This window comes from Phragmites australis, chromosome 7 (assembly GCF_958298935.1).
Source record: "Phragmites australis chromosome 7, lpPhrAust1.1, whole genome shotgun sequence".
Lineage (NCBI taxonomy): Eukaryota > Viridiplantae > Streptophyta > Magnoliopsida > Poales > Poaceae > Phragmites > Phragmites australis.
Window position 1 is genome coordinate 34371985 of NC_084927.1, and position 17568 is coordinate 34389552.

General features: G+C 41.9%; 2 protein-coding genes across 2 annotated transcripts; one reads left to right on the plus strand and one right to left on the minus strand.

The window, feature by feature from the left end:
- The first annotated feature begins 6075 nt into the window (after window positions 1-6075).
- Window positions 6076-6967, plus strand: LOC133924955 (36.4 kDa proline-rich protein-like). The gene has a single exon (XM_062370719.1). It carries the CDS (start codon window positions 6141-6143, stop codon window positions 6639-6641), a length of 501 nt encoding a protein of 166 aa, XP_062226703.1. The 5' UTR covers window positions 6076-6140; the 3' UTR covers window positions 6642-6967.
- A 1880-nt stretch (window positions 6968-8847) lies between these two features.
- LOC133924956 (coatomer subunit epsilon-1-like) lies at window positions 8848-13488 on the minus strand. Its single transcript, XM_062370720.1, has 7 exons — window positions 13213-13488; window positions 13032-13115; window positions 11819-11970; window positions 11050-11185; window positions 10791-10946; window positions 10582-10661; window positions 8848-9199 (listed from the first exon to the last, which is right to left on the minus strand). The coding sequence occupies exons 1-7, from the start codon at window positions 13372-13374 to the stop codon at window positions 9106-9108; spliced, it is 864 nt and encodes a 287-aa protein (XP_062226704.1). The 5' UTR covers window positions 13375-13488; the 3' UTR covers window positions 8848-9105.
- Between the last annotated feature and the right edge of the window lie 4080 nt (window positions 13489-17568).

Here is a 17568-nt window from a genome sequence, read left to right on the forward strand (position 1 = left end):
CAGCTGCGGAGTGACCCGTCACTAGCAAGTGACTGTTCTGGCCTTGAGAAGCTGCAGTGGAGAAAGCGAAAACTCGGTGAAAGTTGGCGATCGATAGCAACTTGCCATGGTGGTGCCGTGATGTACTTGTTGGGTTATCAAATGCGCAGTGCTTCCTTTTCATCGTCTGAGCTTAGATCATCTAACCATATTCTGTCTGTTTCTCTTTCCTATTATTTTTTTATTTTCTCTTATCTTTAATAACTTCTCTTAAAAAAGTTCATAAAAAATAAGAAAAAAATAACATCATGAAGAGAATAACCTTAATAATACCTTTTTCATGACAAAAATTATAAAAAAAATATTAAAATACTGAAGAAAATAAAATTTCTTTTATAAAAAAATTCTCATCCGTGAAGAAAATATCTAGATACCCTTAGGTTCACCAAAGTTGAGGTCCGTTTCGTACATGGGACAAGAGAGTCTATTATATTAAAATATGTGGTTTTTTATTCGTCCGAATTTTTTTTTATTTTCTTATGGAATCCCTATATTCCAAACAAGACTCATCTATGTTGTTTCGCATAAAAAAATTTTAGAGGTTGCATAGGTTTTCTTAGCATACCGAAGTAGAGCACAGCAGCCAAACGAGCTGGACTTGCCGTAACAGGCAGTAACGCTCACGTATTAGACCGTCTGGGATTGGCGAGAAGGCCGGGACACGCGAAAAAACGCGTTCGCCTTGGTTCTTTCGGCCCGTGCTTATGCCGGAGCAGCGGGATTGCGGCACGCGGCCCGTGCCGCTTTGCTTACGGAGCAGCCGACCAGGTGGGAGTCTTTTTTTACTTTCTATTTTTATTTTTTAATATTTACAAAAGTATATGTCTATTTTAAAATATTGCTACCGTCATCTATTAAGTTAAGAGACAGCGAGGTGTCACTCATATCTTAAAAAACTAAAAGAAAAGAATATTGCGTTCAATACTATCGAAATAGTTATAAAAAATTAAATAAATTTCGTAAAACTACACTGCAATAGTTAAAACTATCACATTCTTTCATATCATAAAACTACGCATACTTAAAAAACTATCTGAAAACTATACTTTTATATGACCTTATCGAAAAACTACACTATTTTTGCTCTATGTTATCGTAGAGCTACACTTCTATTTCTCATATCTATTCTAACATTTAGACCTCACTTGGCATACTCAGTGGCGTGTGACAGTTTGTTCGTTGATGTGGCATTCCTTGCCACAAGTCTAGCTTCAAGTCGAGCTAGACTTGGTGAAGACGCGATCGGGAGCAGTTTGAACAGTAAAATTGTCGCACTGTTAAAATCTACCTTTGTATTTCCATATGGTACTTCTTGGATATCTTTTAGTGACACAACACTTACTCCGAAGCTTATTTTCATGCAACACATACACGCAGTCGGAGGATGAACTCCACAAGCGGGGATCCGGAGGGACCCCTTTAAGATTTGACGGGGGGATGATTCTGAATCTACCTCGTACGTGAAATAAATGAGAGTAAATAAGATATAGTTGGGATGTATGATCGAATGCTAGTGGAAATAAATGCTCAGGGGATTTTAGACAGGTTTGGACCGCACGGAGCGTAATATCATACTCCTGTGTGTATGCTATAAGCGCTCTGGAAATGCCTCTCTGAGGATCTCTTGTATTATAAGGGTTTTTGTCTAAGTCTAGAGCTTTGCGCTTCTTGTTCTTCGTCAGCTGAGCTTGTTCTGCCTCTGTCTTTTCGAGCCTCTGAGATCTATCCACTCCGTCGGGACGCATCGCCTCCTTTTATACCGTCAGGGGGAGGGGGACTTGGCGTGCCCAGAAAGGAGGGCGCGAGTTCCAAGACGCAATAAATGAAAAGCAACCATCATGGGCTGCAGTTTGATGTTACGGGGGGGGTGAAAACGCGCTCTAGTCTGGTCCTATCGTCATCATCCTACTTTCCAGCGGGTGTAGCGGGGAGAGCCCACCGGGCAGCCACCGAGCAACCCCGCGTGCCCGCCCGGTCAGAACGGTAGGCGATATGCCTCGAGCCCTGCGACGATATCCCGAGACGCGCCGGATGACACGCGATGGGACCCGCCGTATTAAATGTCCCCACGTAACAGCAGGCGTGGGGGGAGTGGTTGAAAGTGACAAGCCACGCTCCCTCTTAAATGCAGCATCGTACCTCTCATCAATTGACACCTCATCGCTGAGCCCTTGTGGGGTCCACCGGCAAGGGGCTTCTCAAGTCCTCGGGGAGCTCTGGGTGCTCTGGGACTACTGTTCATATCCCCGAACGCTCTCTCCCGGATATGCCTTTTCTTAGTCCGCGGGGAACTCGGGTGCTCGGGGGCTACTGTTCATAGCCATGAGCACTTTCTCCCGGAACTGTGTCTGCTCGGGTCATCGAGGAACTCGGGTACTTGGGGATCACTGTACATGGTCCAGAACGTCCTATCCCGGAACTTGTATTTCTTGAGTCCTTGGGGACTCGGGTACTCGGGGACCACTGTTCATGACCCCGAGCACTCTCTTTCGGAACTTGGTCTTCTCGGATCTCGGGAAAAAGTCCCCGAGGGAAGGCGCCACGTGGCACTCTGTTGTCCTAGCCTCGGGACTCGAGGACCCCCGGTTCCCATGTCACCGACACATGCTCTTTATGATGATTGTCTTTTTTAAAAAAAAACACTACTACAACTCATAGATGTACGTACATATTCACATCATCATACTTACTTACTCACATAGTGGTTATTGATAATGAAGATATGAAATTTAAAGATTAATAAAATTATCATATATATCTCGCTATCGAGAGACACGATATCTACCATTAAAAAAATAATCAGGCTCGGTGGCCTACGACTGCGATCATGCACTGTAGATGCCCCTTGTTACTGGGCACACACCCATCAGCATTCAGCTTGCTCGATGCTCGGATCGCGGTGAGTTGACAAAGCCGCGTGTGGGTGGGACCTATGCCTGCACTGGTCGCCGCCGCGCGGTCGGGTCCAAAATACACGCGCGGCCCGCAGTCCGGCCCGTCAGCCACCACACATCCTGTGGCGATGATGCGTACTACAGGGGAAAAAATTATAAGATCTGTCTCTTCCAAAAGATCCGTAGGCTCAGCGTGACATGTGTTTTTTGTTCTCTCTTCCTTGCATGTGTAGCTATTAGATTAGGAGAGAAAAGCCGTAGATTAAAATACTACGAGAGTTTTTCACAAAAGTTCTGATAAGAATTTACTTCCGGAGACTTGCTGCTGCTGAATGCATGCTGATCACCGGTGTCCCGATCGATCGGTCAATCGATCTAGCTAGCTAGGCTGCTGCGTGGACGGTCAATGGATATACATACGTAGGCATGATCGATGTGAGGTGCATGCATGGCGCCGCGCGTTCCCTCGTGCCCAGGGCAGGCAGGCATGCAGCCAGGAATTTGTCTCGCACGGAAGTACAAGTGGTGTGCCGTGTACGTAGTGCTTGCCTCTCAGCAAGCAGTGACGGACAAAGCATGCAGGGGCCAAGAAGTCGAGCTTGCGAACAAGCTGTGGATCGAGTACTATGACTTAGCATATATAGGCATGCAAAAGATGCACAGATGCATTCTGGCACAAGAATATTATGGTTCATCAGATGCGTGCGTGCATGCATGTGTGCACTATCATTTCGCAAGGATTGTTCGGACTTGTTCTTACAACATTCACCACTGTTCCTATCCCTCTGTTCATAGCCAGGACAACGCATTACACTATTCTGACCACTATCAGTACAGAGCTATAAGATCCCGGCCGCATCTTCTCCAATTTGCAGGATATACATTGTTCGTTTCCAATCAATTTCAGTAGATAGCCACTGCTTGCGTAATCTCATCCGACCAATGAAAGAAAGCTAAAATAATTTCCTCATATGCGTCTGGTGAGAATTGAGATACAGGGTAACACATCACATTCAAAAAGGTCAGAGGCAACAAATTCATCACATATATATTACTGTTTTCAACTCTCCATATTCAACGAATTAGTGATGTTTACAAAACACCTCTCTGATTCAGTTTGCGTACCCTTTAGGAGAGTTTAAGCTTCTAGCAGATTTAGACTGAAGCTGGATCCCCTCACAAACAGGGCAACGGCAAAAAAATTTGGGCAAAATCTTAATTTCTACAAGTAGTAAATAAGTGGTACTAGCCAGTATACATAGATTTCTGGAACGAAAGCAACTAGGCCCAAAGAATCGCAAGCCGGAGCCGGACGACAGGAAGAAATTAAGAGTTGATTTCTCTTTGTGTTGGACAAGGGGGGGAAAATTTCAGTGCAAACCAATTCTTCGGTGCAAACCGTGAAAACTCTCTAAAAAACATGTTTAGATGCACCCAAAAAATCGGAAAAAAAATCACACATGTACATAAGGGGGTGACACACATGCATATAAAAATTAAAGGCTAAACTCTTTTTAGTTCATGAGATATAAAAATGACAAATCGGAAAGAAATTGACAAAAATGACAAAAATCAGTATCACCCCCTCATGTAAATCCGATTTGTCATTTTTATATCTCATGAACTAAAAAGAGTTTAGCCTTGAATTTTTATATGCATGTGTGTCACCCCCTTATGTACATGTGTGATTTTTTTTCGATTTTTTGGGTGCATCTAAACATGTTTTTTAGAGAGTTTTCACGGTTTGCACCGAAGAATTGGTTTGCACTGAAATTTTCCCCGGACAAGGGGCCAACACAACTGTAATGCAATGCAATGCATGCAAGGACGGGAGGCCTTGTGGCATCTAGAGAAGAGAGGAAGAAATGATCACAAGCTCAGTCCAAGTTCCAGCAGTATCATACATGCATGCATTGTGTTCAGACAGATCGAGGAAGAAAAACAGTGCTGATGAAGAAGAGATGGCTGGATGATAGGCATGCGCGATGTCGGCACGGGAAGGCGCCAAGCCGTGCGCGCCACGCCCTTCCAACGGATTTGCAATGCTTGATGTCGCCCTTCTTGGATCATTCCGTATCCATCCATTTCCATCTAATTCCTAACGCCATCTCCAACGAAGACGACATTTTTACCTTTTTAAGTGCTACAGTAGAATATGTTTGATCTCTGCACTTTCGAGTGCTACAGTAAAATAAGGATGGATGAGGGACACGGTAAATTTGTAGCAAATAGCTCTCGCAACACTGTTTACAGTGTATGCGTGTGGATTTGAAGGAGCAGAAGAGTAATGGAAGATAGTAAATATAGTGTCGGTTGGAAATGAAAAAACAGAAAATACTATAATAGTAATAGAGGTTACTGTAATAGTAAAAAAAACTATGACCCTGGTGGATACAGTTGTGGAGATACGTGCACCCCAAGCACACGGTACAGAGCTGGTAGTCTCTCTCAATCGAAGAGACAATATACTATTATTGAAGGTTACTAGCTAGCTAAACGTCTGAAAAATATATCTGAAGACAGTGCCAATGGAGTAGGGGCCCATGCAAGCATAGATGGTGCATGTGTGCATGTTGGAAAGAAGGCAAATATATAGAATGATGCACATACCGTGCACAATTTACCGGACAATTCTAAATACAGCTGTGTATTTTACTTGTGAATGTAACTGGTCTGTGTGTGGAGCATGTTTCTTTCATGTAGCCTGTATGGCTGTATGCATCAACAGGTAAGTTTGGAGCCCGTTGTAACTAAGACGTCCATACTGTGCTAGCCTCGCAAAGTTACCTTATTGAAGAAGATGAACTTACTCAAAAGCTACAACACAACAACCATGCAAGTACGGCACGAAGTACCCAACGAGCGACAGTTAAAAACCGGCTCGTCTCTGCCAGTTGCCTCAGTCTGTCGATTCAACCGCGACAGGCAAACCCCCACGTCCTCACGCGCGCGCGCCTCCAAGAACCAGAGGACAAATCGCCATGACTTCGTCGCTGAAGCAGCGACCCAGCTCGATCGACGCCAGCCACAACCTTGGCCACTGGGAAAGTGAGACATGGCACCAGCTCTGCCATTGCCATGGAGTGCCATACACCAAGAAACCAATGTCATTTCACGGCCTCACGTACGCCTATATAATCGCGCGCGGTCCAGCTCGTCTGTTCCACTCGCCCCACCTAAGTTAAGCTCGAAGGGTAGCCGCGCACCATGGCCGCCGCAAAGAACCACCGCATTGTGCCCCTCCTCCTTGTTGTCGCGGCCACACTGATCGCGCAGCTCGCGCCGGCCACGGCCTGCCCGTACTGCCCGACTCCGAAGCCTTCGCCGCCGCCTCCTTCACCACCCCCGCCGCCGCCCCCGACGGTGAAGCCGCCGCCGACGCCCGTGCCGTGCCCGCCGCCGCCGTCTACTCCCACCCCGTCCCCGCCGTACACGCCGTCGCCGACTGGCAAGTGTCCCGTGAACACGCTGAAGCTGCTGGCGTGCGTGGACGCGCTCAACGGCCTGGTGCACGCGGTGGTCGGGGCCAAGGCCAGCGAGGCGTGCTGCCCGCTGCTCTCCGGCGTTGCCGACCTCGACGCCGCGCTCTGCCTCTGCACCGCCATCAAGGCCAAGGCGCTCAGCGTCAGCCTCGTGCTGCCCATCGCCATCGAGGTTCTCGTCAACGAGTGCGACAAGCACGTGCCTTCAAGCTTCCAGTGCCCGTAATTTATTTCGCTAATTACTCCATATGTGTATGGATTAAGTTATTATAGTACGTAAATGATGGTGAATCTGTCATGTCACATCCATGCATCTCTCTCTCACACACACACATATAGCTTTTATAAGCATATAGCTTTTATACATGAGCTCTGACTTGTGCTGTGGAGCTGTGGCTTGTCCATTTTGTAATTGTATACCAATATTGTATCATGAACCCGTGAGATTTGTGGTCTTAGGGCTTGTAGTGACTAAAAAAACTTATGAATAAAGTGTGTGTAATCTAGTACATATATTAAAGGGATAAGATCTAAAGGGATTCTAAGAGTTAAGTTACTGGAACTACTATTCATATAAGTTGCTTTATGTTTACGTACGTGTGTGTATATATATATGTATATGTATATGTATATGTATATGTATATGTAGGTTTATGTACACATATTTTTTTTCGAAATTGTAGAAAAATAACAAAAGAAATAAAAGTAATATTGATAAATCAGCTAAAATAATCTAAAATGCATAGAAAAATATCTAAAACTCAGAAAATATGAAAGAAAAATTATTTAGGTTCTTATTACTGTTGTCTACATGTTAAAATTATGTGTATACATGAAAGTACCATTGTTTTCCCCATAGTTAAATAAATGTATTAAATATTGATAAATTCATAAATAAATATTTAGATGCCAAAAATTGGTGAACCCAATTTTTTAGTCTTTTTTATCATGCTCTGTGCAACAAAATAAATAGGTGCGGCATAGACACGCCAATCCACCTAGCATATATGAACCTTCCGGTGTATTTTTTTACTCGCTTCCGGTGTTGGTTGACATAACATGTCAGTCGAATTTTCTGTCAAATATGTCGATTTTTCCCTCTACTTGTAATGTGCTTATTTTAACAGTCGTTTGATGTTCATTTTTCCCTCTACTTGTAATGTGCTTATTTTAACAGTCGTTTGATGTTCATTCATTCGTCGATGAAAGTGTCATGTTTTGTTTGTTTGTTTGTTTTCATATTCGTATTACATAAAGGGTCCCACGGTTTCTTCAGGGCCATTGGAAATAATAGAAAGTTTTCCTTCGACAACTGATGGAAAGGAAAAGATTGAGCCGCATGGGCAGTTTGATATTTTCAGTTTTGATCGCAGGGATTGGATGTTCCCTCTTCTTGTGCTGGAAAAATTTTGTACTAGAAAGAAAAGTATTTTTGACAATTCTATAAGTTTGATGACTTTTGTCTGGCCAGGTTTAGTTCCTCATCTCGAAGCTGGTTTATATCCTCAGGTAGCTATGCTGATGAGAAGGTGTCACATTTAGGCTAGACGCTATAGTTTAAGATCATGTTTGGTTCAGTTTTTATGCTGATAAGAAGGTGTCACATCTAGGTTAGGCTGAAAGGTGTCGCATACTCACATCTAGGCTAGACGCTATAGTTTTTATCGGTTTTTTTACTTAGAAGTAGAAAGCTGAATCAAATATTTATTTATATGAGCTTTTGTAGTTTCTGAAGTAAAAGTGAGTAAAAACTATCATTATTACTAGAAACCATAAAGTGGTTTGAATGAGCTTTTGGTAGTTTCTAAAGGATAATGTTCTAATAGGTATTATATATATTATACATTTCATCTACATTAAAAGTCAATGTAAAAGTAATTTTTTATAAATAACTTTTCAACAGTATCATTCAAAACAGCTTTTGAAAAAAGCTCAACCCAAACAAATAGACACTAAATCGTCTTGCTTTCAACTAAACAATCCAAGCAACCTCAAAGGATGCTTTCAGCGCTGTATTTTGTCTCCAGGACTCTATTGCTTTCAACCAAACAACCTCAAAGGATGCTTCCGTCGAGGTACGTTCTTTCCAAGACACAATCCAAACAGGCCCTTGTTACACTGCTGCAAGTAAAAATCTGAAATCATCTAGACGCTCTAGATGATTAGCTCGAAAGGGCTCAGTAATAAGCAGCAACAGCCACGATAAATTTCAACAAATCCATGATGTAATATCCACTCGATTGCCAAACACTCACAGAACACAACGAAGAGGCTCTTTTTCTCCAGCGACAAACGTCCAGCAGACAAGCTTGAGCATACAAGCATAAGCACACCCCACCGCATAAAAACGTCAGATTTCATGGAGAGTACACGAAATCAACGTGAGGTCCAGCAGGCGTCACGAGCAACTTGTTTGCATGATTCTAAGAACGTCGCCCGCAACAAGAATTGACAATATTACTAATCCGTGAAAACATAACAAAGTGCTGATGTTGACAACAAACGTCACCATTTGAGATTCTACAAATTCGTTTATACAGAAGGTGGTTCTAGTACAAGATCGGCTGAGTAACTTTACCACTGAGGAAATTAGACAACCAAAACCACCATACTTCACTGTGTTAACACACTCGAAATGGAGAACGCGATCAATGTGCTGCTTTCTGCAATCTGGCAGGGGTTTGTCGAGCTCAAGCGACAGCTTGGAGGGCCTTCTCGAAGTTGCTTTCTGACGATGCTACGCTCTTAACTAGCACATGATCAGGATGCGACAGCTTCAGCTGGCTGCAAAGGGAAAGAAAGTTAGAAGCAAACTACGCTTGCTTTGGCTAATCTAGTTAAACATTGTGTTAGCCACCGAACAGGTGCTAAACACCAAAACAAAGAAAGGGACATTCTATGAATAATGTTGAACGTGTACCAGAAAATGGTAAATTCAATTTATCCATGCTACCTATAGTCTTGATTTTACCCTCAACTTTTCAACATACCAGAAAATAGTTAATTTGATGAAGTTTAGTATGTCTCAAGTGTTTTATTTTATATGCTATCAATATAGCACACTATATTGGTACCATATAAAACAAGTAGAGCTGTCTTGAATAAACGTAACTAAAAGTTGGACTGGTAACACAGCCAACATAGGTCAGTTTCAAGTAGCTGCGGAGACCTGTCAGGATATATGAGATCAGGAAGAAGTGGCTATAAAATGTTAATCCCAGATATGCAAAATCAGGATCAGAGCCCCAAAAACACAGCTGTGCTGCACGAGGCTACAACATATGTATCCATCCACTGAAATAAGAGAAATAGATTTGCTAGTTCAAATGGGAAAATATCTCAGTTCTCATGACAATGTCCCTGTGGTCCTACTCCCAACACGTTGCAACACCCCACATCAACATGTTTCTTTAACAGCTGAGGCCCATCCTACAATTGCTAGAACTTGAATAAAATAGTTTGAGTGGCTGCTGTTTACAAAGGCTGCGAAGTGGGAACAATATACTAATATTGCTCCAAGGTTTTATGCCAAAAAATATTGCCCAAGGTGGTGGCACTTTTTTTTAGATCCCAAGGTGGCGGAGCACAAGATAATTGCACTAGAATGCTAGTTTCTGATGCCTAATTGTATTATCAATTTAATTGCTAGTCTTAAAGACATAGGCCCCTAAACATTAAGCTTAATATACTGGTTGATGAACGTACATGGACTTGCACATATCGTATATTCAATATGTACTTGGAGGAACAATTATTAGCAAACAATGTTTCTTGAATATAATTGCACTAGAATGCTAGTTTCTGATGCCTAATTGTATTATCAATTTAATTGCTAGTCTTAAATACATAGGCCCCTAAACATTAAGCTTAATACAAGTTGCTGGAAACATCAATTCTACAGCGTCTTTGTTCGCCTTGCGAGTTATTTATATTCAAGAAACATTGTTTGCTAATAATTGTTCCTCCAAGTACATATTGAATATACGATATGTGCAAGTCCATGTACGTTCATCAACCAGTATATTCTATAATCACTAAATCAGTTTGGCATGTATTTACCAAATTAGTTCATATTCATAAGAGAAGCCTTACACAATCACCCAATGAGCAGCAGAACAGCAGCAGAGAATACAAACTGTGTAGGTCTTTTGGGCTACACTTCATACCTGAGGAATCGTGATGATGGTTTGCCAAGGTGCAGATTACATACAATAAGATTGGCAAGAGTTTCAGGATCTTTTGCATCCTACAAGAATAAAAACACAGTTTGAGTATTGTATTGAACATTACATCCTCATGCATTTCAAATAAAAATACCAAATTTCACATGTTTTGCTGGTTTTTCATTGCTGAATAGGTGGGCATCAGTGCTAACCTTGTTCAATGCTTCAAGCAATAGAGTCTCAGCCTCCTCAAAGCTTCCCATGTGCATACAGCAAACTGCCTTTCCATTTAGAACCATTCCTGTCATTGGGTACTTCTCAGCGAAGTCTTGGAATATAAGATAAGCTTCACGAATCTTAGAACCTCCCTGCACCATAGATTAAAATTATGTTAGGCACATTTTTCAAATAAAGACCAACACAGTGCTGAAACTTCAGTATTTCATAACATTGGAGTGTGAAATTACTTACAACAGCAATGTCCAGCCATGCGGTTGCAAGTTGTGTCAGAGTATGGTCTTCATCAATTTGTTGCATGATCTTCAATTGCTTCTCAGCATAGTCTGACCGATACATCTTAATGAAGATCTGGACATTCAATGCATGCCTGTAACCAAGTGAGCGTTCATCAACCATGAGTGTTAAGTTTGATCGATGCCGGACACACTAAAACATGAGGTTCAAAGCACCAAGTTTCACAGTGAATTTACAGATCAGCAATGTCAAAAAAAAAAAAAAAACTGTGAAGCGATATCATATATGTAATATCAGACTTGCAATACAGTACATCCAAAAATAGACATCTATCGACTTGCAATACAGTACATCCAAAAAATAGACATCTATTGATGATACTGGAACCAAATAACACATTTTAAGATAAACATCCCAAAAATGAACATCTATCAATGACCCAACTCTAGAACATCACATGTTCAACATGTAAACATAAAGAGCATATGGTCATGGAAGGCTGGCAACAAAGCCCAGGAAATGCATTCAACTACATCATCGAGGTAATGAGAAATGTGAAGGAAACTGCAGCCTTTGAAGTTACTTTTCCAGAAATAGGATTTTGAGTCTTTATACTGTACAGCAAATAAATCTGTACACCATTGTCATAAGGCGGCAAATATTCATAGAGTACTTGCTGCTGTTCAGTCTCATCCATGGTTACGTGACAATCAATTCAATACTGAAAGTCTAAACCATCTAAAGATGGATGGAAAAAGAAGCTTACAGATCCAGAGTTCCTCCAGAGTGTGTGTGCTTCAAAGCCTCATTGTAGTCTTGCTCGTGCATAAATATAATTCCAGCAATCAATCGCAGAACAGGATTGCTTCCGATTGCTGAATCACTCAACCATTCTTTGAGACTGGAGATTGCACCTTCCTTCGAAATTGCCCAAGGAATAACACAAAGAAAGAATTTCAGATAATCTCGATGGTCAGGACAAAATACTAATGCAAAACATCTACATTAGTCTGCTTTTGGTGCATATTATACTAGAGTTTACATGCACACACACACACACACACACACAAGTGTGCCATCTGAGCTACTATCTCATTACTAGAACCAAAATGAAGAAAGCCAAACAATAGAGCACAATATTGATCTGAGGGTGCCTCAAATAATCAAATGAGTTATCACCAGCTATCAATTTCGCATGTGTCATTACTTCTGGTGTGGGCAAGACATATATTCTATGGTAATAGCCACCTCCAGAAATATTACGATGAACTAATGTTGTTTATATGATATTGTTATGGGTTTTCGCAAAGAAGAGAATGTTTATGATTTTTCTTTCGTAGCGTCACATCGACTTTTAAAATTTTATCAAGACTCAGAGCTAAAATTGTGTCTTTATTTCCCAAATATTACACAAAGCATGTGCATGTCTGTATTTTGTCATTAAAATGGCACAGATTAGATTTTTTGCGAGAATAAGATTAGCTGCACTTGACACTGTTGTAGCCTTACACAGAACATATCATCAGAGTTCATAAATGTCAACACAAGTTGCACCAACAATTTGAAAATAAGGCAAGTTGCACGTCCTACACCAAAAACCTGCCTGATAGTGTTGAGTGCTACTATTACTGAATCGAATTTTCAATGCTATCTTTGTGTCACATCATTGCATGCCTGATACATTACTGAATGTTGATAAATGCGCGATGCATAGTCGGTCTCACGGAGAATGCTCTCAGAACACGACTGAAATGGGCAAATGGCACTAGCAATAAAGTATCAACAAATTCGTCAGTCCTCAGCCTCTGGCAGCGCAAATGATGCACATGATCTAACCCCAGATCACATCACTCACTATTGCAGCGACGGATCTAGCCCTACGATCACAAAAATCCCCACCTCAACAACCCAGATCCAAAACCCCGCACATCCCAATCAGGAACAGGTCAGAGGCAACAGATTAGATCCAGCACACTAACCTTGTCGCCGGAGAGGTAGAGAGCGAGCAGCTTCACGGCCTGCAGCGATGTCGCGGCCGACGCGTCGATCTCGCTGATCACCAACTGCGCACACAGAGAGACACGCGCGCAAGCCCACCAATCAGAGCCAGAGCCAATTGCATCGAGCTAGGAGGGAGTCAGACGCCAATTCAATTCGAACCTGGTAGGATCCGAGGGCGATGTACGAGCGGAAGACGATGGCGTCGCGCTCGGCGGCGGCGTCGGCGTCGAGGCCCGGGACGTCGCTGCTGTTGATGGCCGCCTGGTAGGCGCCGAGGTAGAAGAGGTTGCGCAGGTTGAAGAGCAGGTCTGGGGTGGCCATCGGTGGCGCACGGTGTCGCTGGCGGGGCAACTCTGCGGGGGCGGTTCGACGGCGAGCGGGAGATCCGAGAGGGTGCTCACGCCTCTTGGTTTGGTGATTCGACTATTCGAGGGGAGGGGGAGGGGGGGGGGGGGAGGGAAGAGAATGGAGAATGGGGGTGCATTTATAACTGGGCTCTAGTTGGGCTGTGAATGGAGGCCTGTGGGCCCGAGGAAGTTGGTTTTGGACTGTCTTCGTACTGGGATGAGGATTACACAGAGCTTTTTTATTTTTATATTTTTTCGATTAAAAAATTAAATAAATAGATTTCTGATGAAAAAAATTACAAAACTGGGGCGGAGCCCTCTGAAACGTGAACAGTAATCCCGCGATTAACAGTGCTTTGAAGTTTAATTTCTACTACTAACTTCTCTATTCAAAATAGTGATGTTATGTTGCTCCAAAAATTCTAAAACTTTTTATACGTGTTCCATAATTCATGTGCAACCTATTATAATTAAATTCACCAAAAAATCAGGTGTAGAATTTTAACTAAAATTCTCCAAAAAAAGGCTAATTTTATAACTTCTAGCAATTGTTAGGGCCTCAAATAAAAATTTAAAAATCTGGTAAAATTTACTAATATTCTTCTTATATGATGTGATAATTTCTAAAATTATTTTTAGCCCTATATTATATGGTAAAAAAGTGGATTCCTTTGTAATGCACCATTTATATGTATTTTTATAATTTCATGTGATATTCTTCTTTTAAGTTAATTTGAATTCAAACATATATAAACCTACTACTAAAAATAATTTTAGAAATTATCTCATTACATAAAAAGAATATTAGTGGATTTTAACAGTTTTTTAGAAATTTATTTGAGGCCCTAACAATTACTAGAAGTTATAAAAGTAGCCTTTTTTGGAGAATTTTAGTTTAAATTCTACACTGAATTTTTTGATGAATTCAATTAAAATGGGTTGCACATGAATTATCGAACACATATAATTTTTTTTAGAATTTTTGGACTAACAGAACATTATTATTTTAAATAGAGAAGGTAGTGGGAGAAATTGAACTTCAAAGCACTGTTCATCGCGGATTCCTTAGAGTCTCTATTAGAGAGCGGTAGGTATCAAGTTTTATAAAAAAAAATTATTAAAAATCTATTTATTTAATTTTTTTAATTAAAAAAATATATTAAAAAAAACTCGATTACGGAGGTCTGTGCTAGATTGAATTTATTCACACGTTCTTTTCTGAATTTTTTGTTTCTATATTTTTTATTTAAAAATTATAAAACTATACAGCTATTTCTAATTTACAGTAATAGACTTCTACAACTCGTTTAAAGGGCGGGAAGTAAAAAACGTCTATTGAATAAGCGAAAGGTGGAATGTTGTTGTGGATGCCAATAAAAATGATCAACTAGGCTGTGTTTATTGGGTCGGTTCGAGGCACGGTACTGTAGGCACGATCCAGGCACGAGTATAGACGGGCCGGGCCGGGCCGGTATAGCATGGCCAGTCGGGTCATGTCTTGGTCGATGCCTCGGCACGGTGGGCCGGCACAGGCACGACTCAGGCATAGGCACGACCCATCTCACCCCACACTGGTCGCCCGCCCTACGCCACCTCGTCGCCCCGCCCCGCACCAGCTGCCCACGCCGCCCACCTCCGCCACGGCCACACCCCGGCCGCCCGCCCCCGCCCTAGCTCGACCGGCCCCGCATCTCCTCGCGCGCCAGCCCCACCCCTGCATCGCCTCACCGCCTCACCCTACCCCGCCGCTTGGTCGCACCGCCCCCGTGCACGCCTCGGCCACCGACCCAGTCCCGTCCCGGCTGCCAGCCGGCCCCGCCCCGCCACCCGGTCGCGCCGGCCCCGCCCAGCCGCCCGGCCCCACCGCATAACGGCCCGGCATGACCCGTCGTGCCGCAACCGTGCCCGGGTCGTGTTTGGACCGGCCCGACACGGTACTATGCTTCACGACCCGTGCCGTACGCCGAGAGTGCTGCACGCGGGTCGGTACGGCACGACCTATTATAATACCAGAACCTATTAGATCGTACCGAGCCGACATAACTGATCTATTTGACCATCTCGAGATGTCAACATGAAGAGAGAGCAGCAGGGCACTTGCCTTGGTAAAGCTGCAGCACGAAAAAGGTACTATCTCCGTTTGTTTTTATTTGTCACTATTTTTTATTATAGTAAATTTGGTTATTTGTTTTTAAAAAAATATAGATATTTAAAAAAATTATATTATTAGATTTATTATGAAATGAACTTTTTTAATATTGTATATTTTTAATATCTTTATATTTTTTAAGAAAAACCGGATAATCAAATTTACTACACTAAAAATAGTGATAAGTAAAAGTAGGACGACCTTTTTATGTCTTGTCTCTTGTGCTGTCTGACTTTTGATTGTGAGGTGACTAGACTATAGGGTTGAAAAAGGGGCTTGTTTTTTTTTTTTCACCATCTGATCGTAGTATCGATGCTAATTTAATCTCAGATATCGTATCAGCCTTTTTTTGCCGTCTGTTCTTCGAACCGTTTTAGTTGCTAATCAAATTTTAGATATCAAATTAGATCTTAGATAATTATATTAGAGTTAGATGTAAAAAGTTAAGATATCTATCAGATATCAGATATATAAGAATAAAATTAGACATATTTAAAGACTATTCAATAACTTTTTAAAGCAATCTTTCAAAATTTATAACTTTTTTATACGGAGTGAGATGAACATAATTTTTATAAAAAATTATAGCAAGAGAGAAAAATCTCTCCTTCCAATTTTAAGGGCTTTAACATGAAAAAAAAGGTCCAACACCAACGAACGCGAGTGTTTCATCACCATCCCACGGAAAGTTCTGCTCTCATCACCTTCGTCACAATATTCACTAAGAGAGTTTGCAACAAGAAATTAAAATGTGTGCAACTTCAAAAGTAAACACCCGCAACAAGTGATATTTAAAAATAAATTCAGCATCCCCTTAAATGTTATTGCAACACCCAGCTAGATATGACACTGTCAACATCTCCCATACACAACATTTCAAGATCGAGAAATGCAAAAAAGTAAAAAAGAAAATAGTTATGCAATATTTGGAAAACACTCTCCCAACATCTTAAGTAACCTATTGCAACATTTGAAATAAACAGTCGCAACACATTTTCGTTTTGTATGCGTAACTCAAATAGTAACATCAAGAAATTCTTCAGAAAAAAAATCCATTTTAACATTTTACCATTGCAACATTCTAGTATATAGTCTCCAACATTTTGAATTATACATTGCAACAGATCTCTCAGCGAAAAGAAAAAAAATCATTCCATGGTTTTCTTGCAACATTTCACAATATAGCTTACAAGATCCCTAATCACCTATTGATGCGTCCCTAAACACCAAACACCTGCTGCAACATCGAAAGGAAAAGCTAATCTCAACCAAATCACATGTTGCGGCATAAAAAAAAAAGTTGTTGCAACATTCCAAGTCAAATGGATCATCTAGAAATACTAATCCTAACATCCAAATTACGTGCTGCAACATGGAAAAAAATCTATGCAGTGTAGAGAGAGATGGGAGGGAGGGAGAGGGAGGTGGACAGCAACCTCACTGGTTGCCAATCTAGTCCAAGGCGTGTGTATTTGTGCGGGCGTGTAGAGAGAGACGAGGGAGGGAGAGGGAGGCATGGTGACACCCTCACGTGGTACCGGGAGCAGGTTCACAAATTGGATACACACTCGAAAACTGATCGGAATCGATAACCTTGGTAACCACAGTAACCCTCGGTAGAATTTGATAGAAACTAGTTAAATTTTATCTAATTTTTGAAATTTTTGAATTTCTAATTTGAGTTTGATCGGTAACCGTTCGGTTTCTAACTACAGTGAGGACTGAATTGACCGATAATCTCGATGACCGAGCGGTTATTGTCGCATTTTGAACCCTACTTGGGAGGCGTAATGGCGTCCTCACCAACTAGCGATAGAGATGGTCATGGGGAGGAACGGGACCTTGGCTCCCGATTCAGCCGATGGTAGCTTGTCGGAGCCCCAACGCCACACGTGGAGGAGGGAGATGGGATTTTTTTTCGGGTGAGAGAGAGAGTTGAGTTGCCTGTGTCACCTCAGATGAGCAAAAGTGAGAGACAAGGGAGGGGAAGACGTTTGAAAATTGGAAATGCATGTGGGC

Coding starts and splice junctions, on each gene's coding strand:
- LOC133924955 (XM_062370719.1), top strand. CDS start 6,141: ATGGCCGCCGCAAAGAACCACCGCATTGTGCCCCTCCTCCTTGTTGTC.
- LOC133924956 (XM_062370720.1), bottom strand. CDS start 13,374: ATGGCCACCCCAGACCTGCTCTTCAACCTGCGCAACCTCTTCTACCTC. Junction 10,662..10,790: donor TGCTTGAAGCATTGAACAAG/GTTAGCACTGAT, acceptor TTATTCTTGTAG/GATGCAAAAGATCCTGAAAC. Junction 9,200..10,581: donor CCATCATCACGATTCCTCAG/GTATGAAGTGTA, acceptor TTCCCTTTGCAG/CCAGCTGAAGCTGTCGCATC.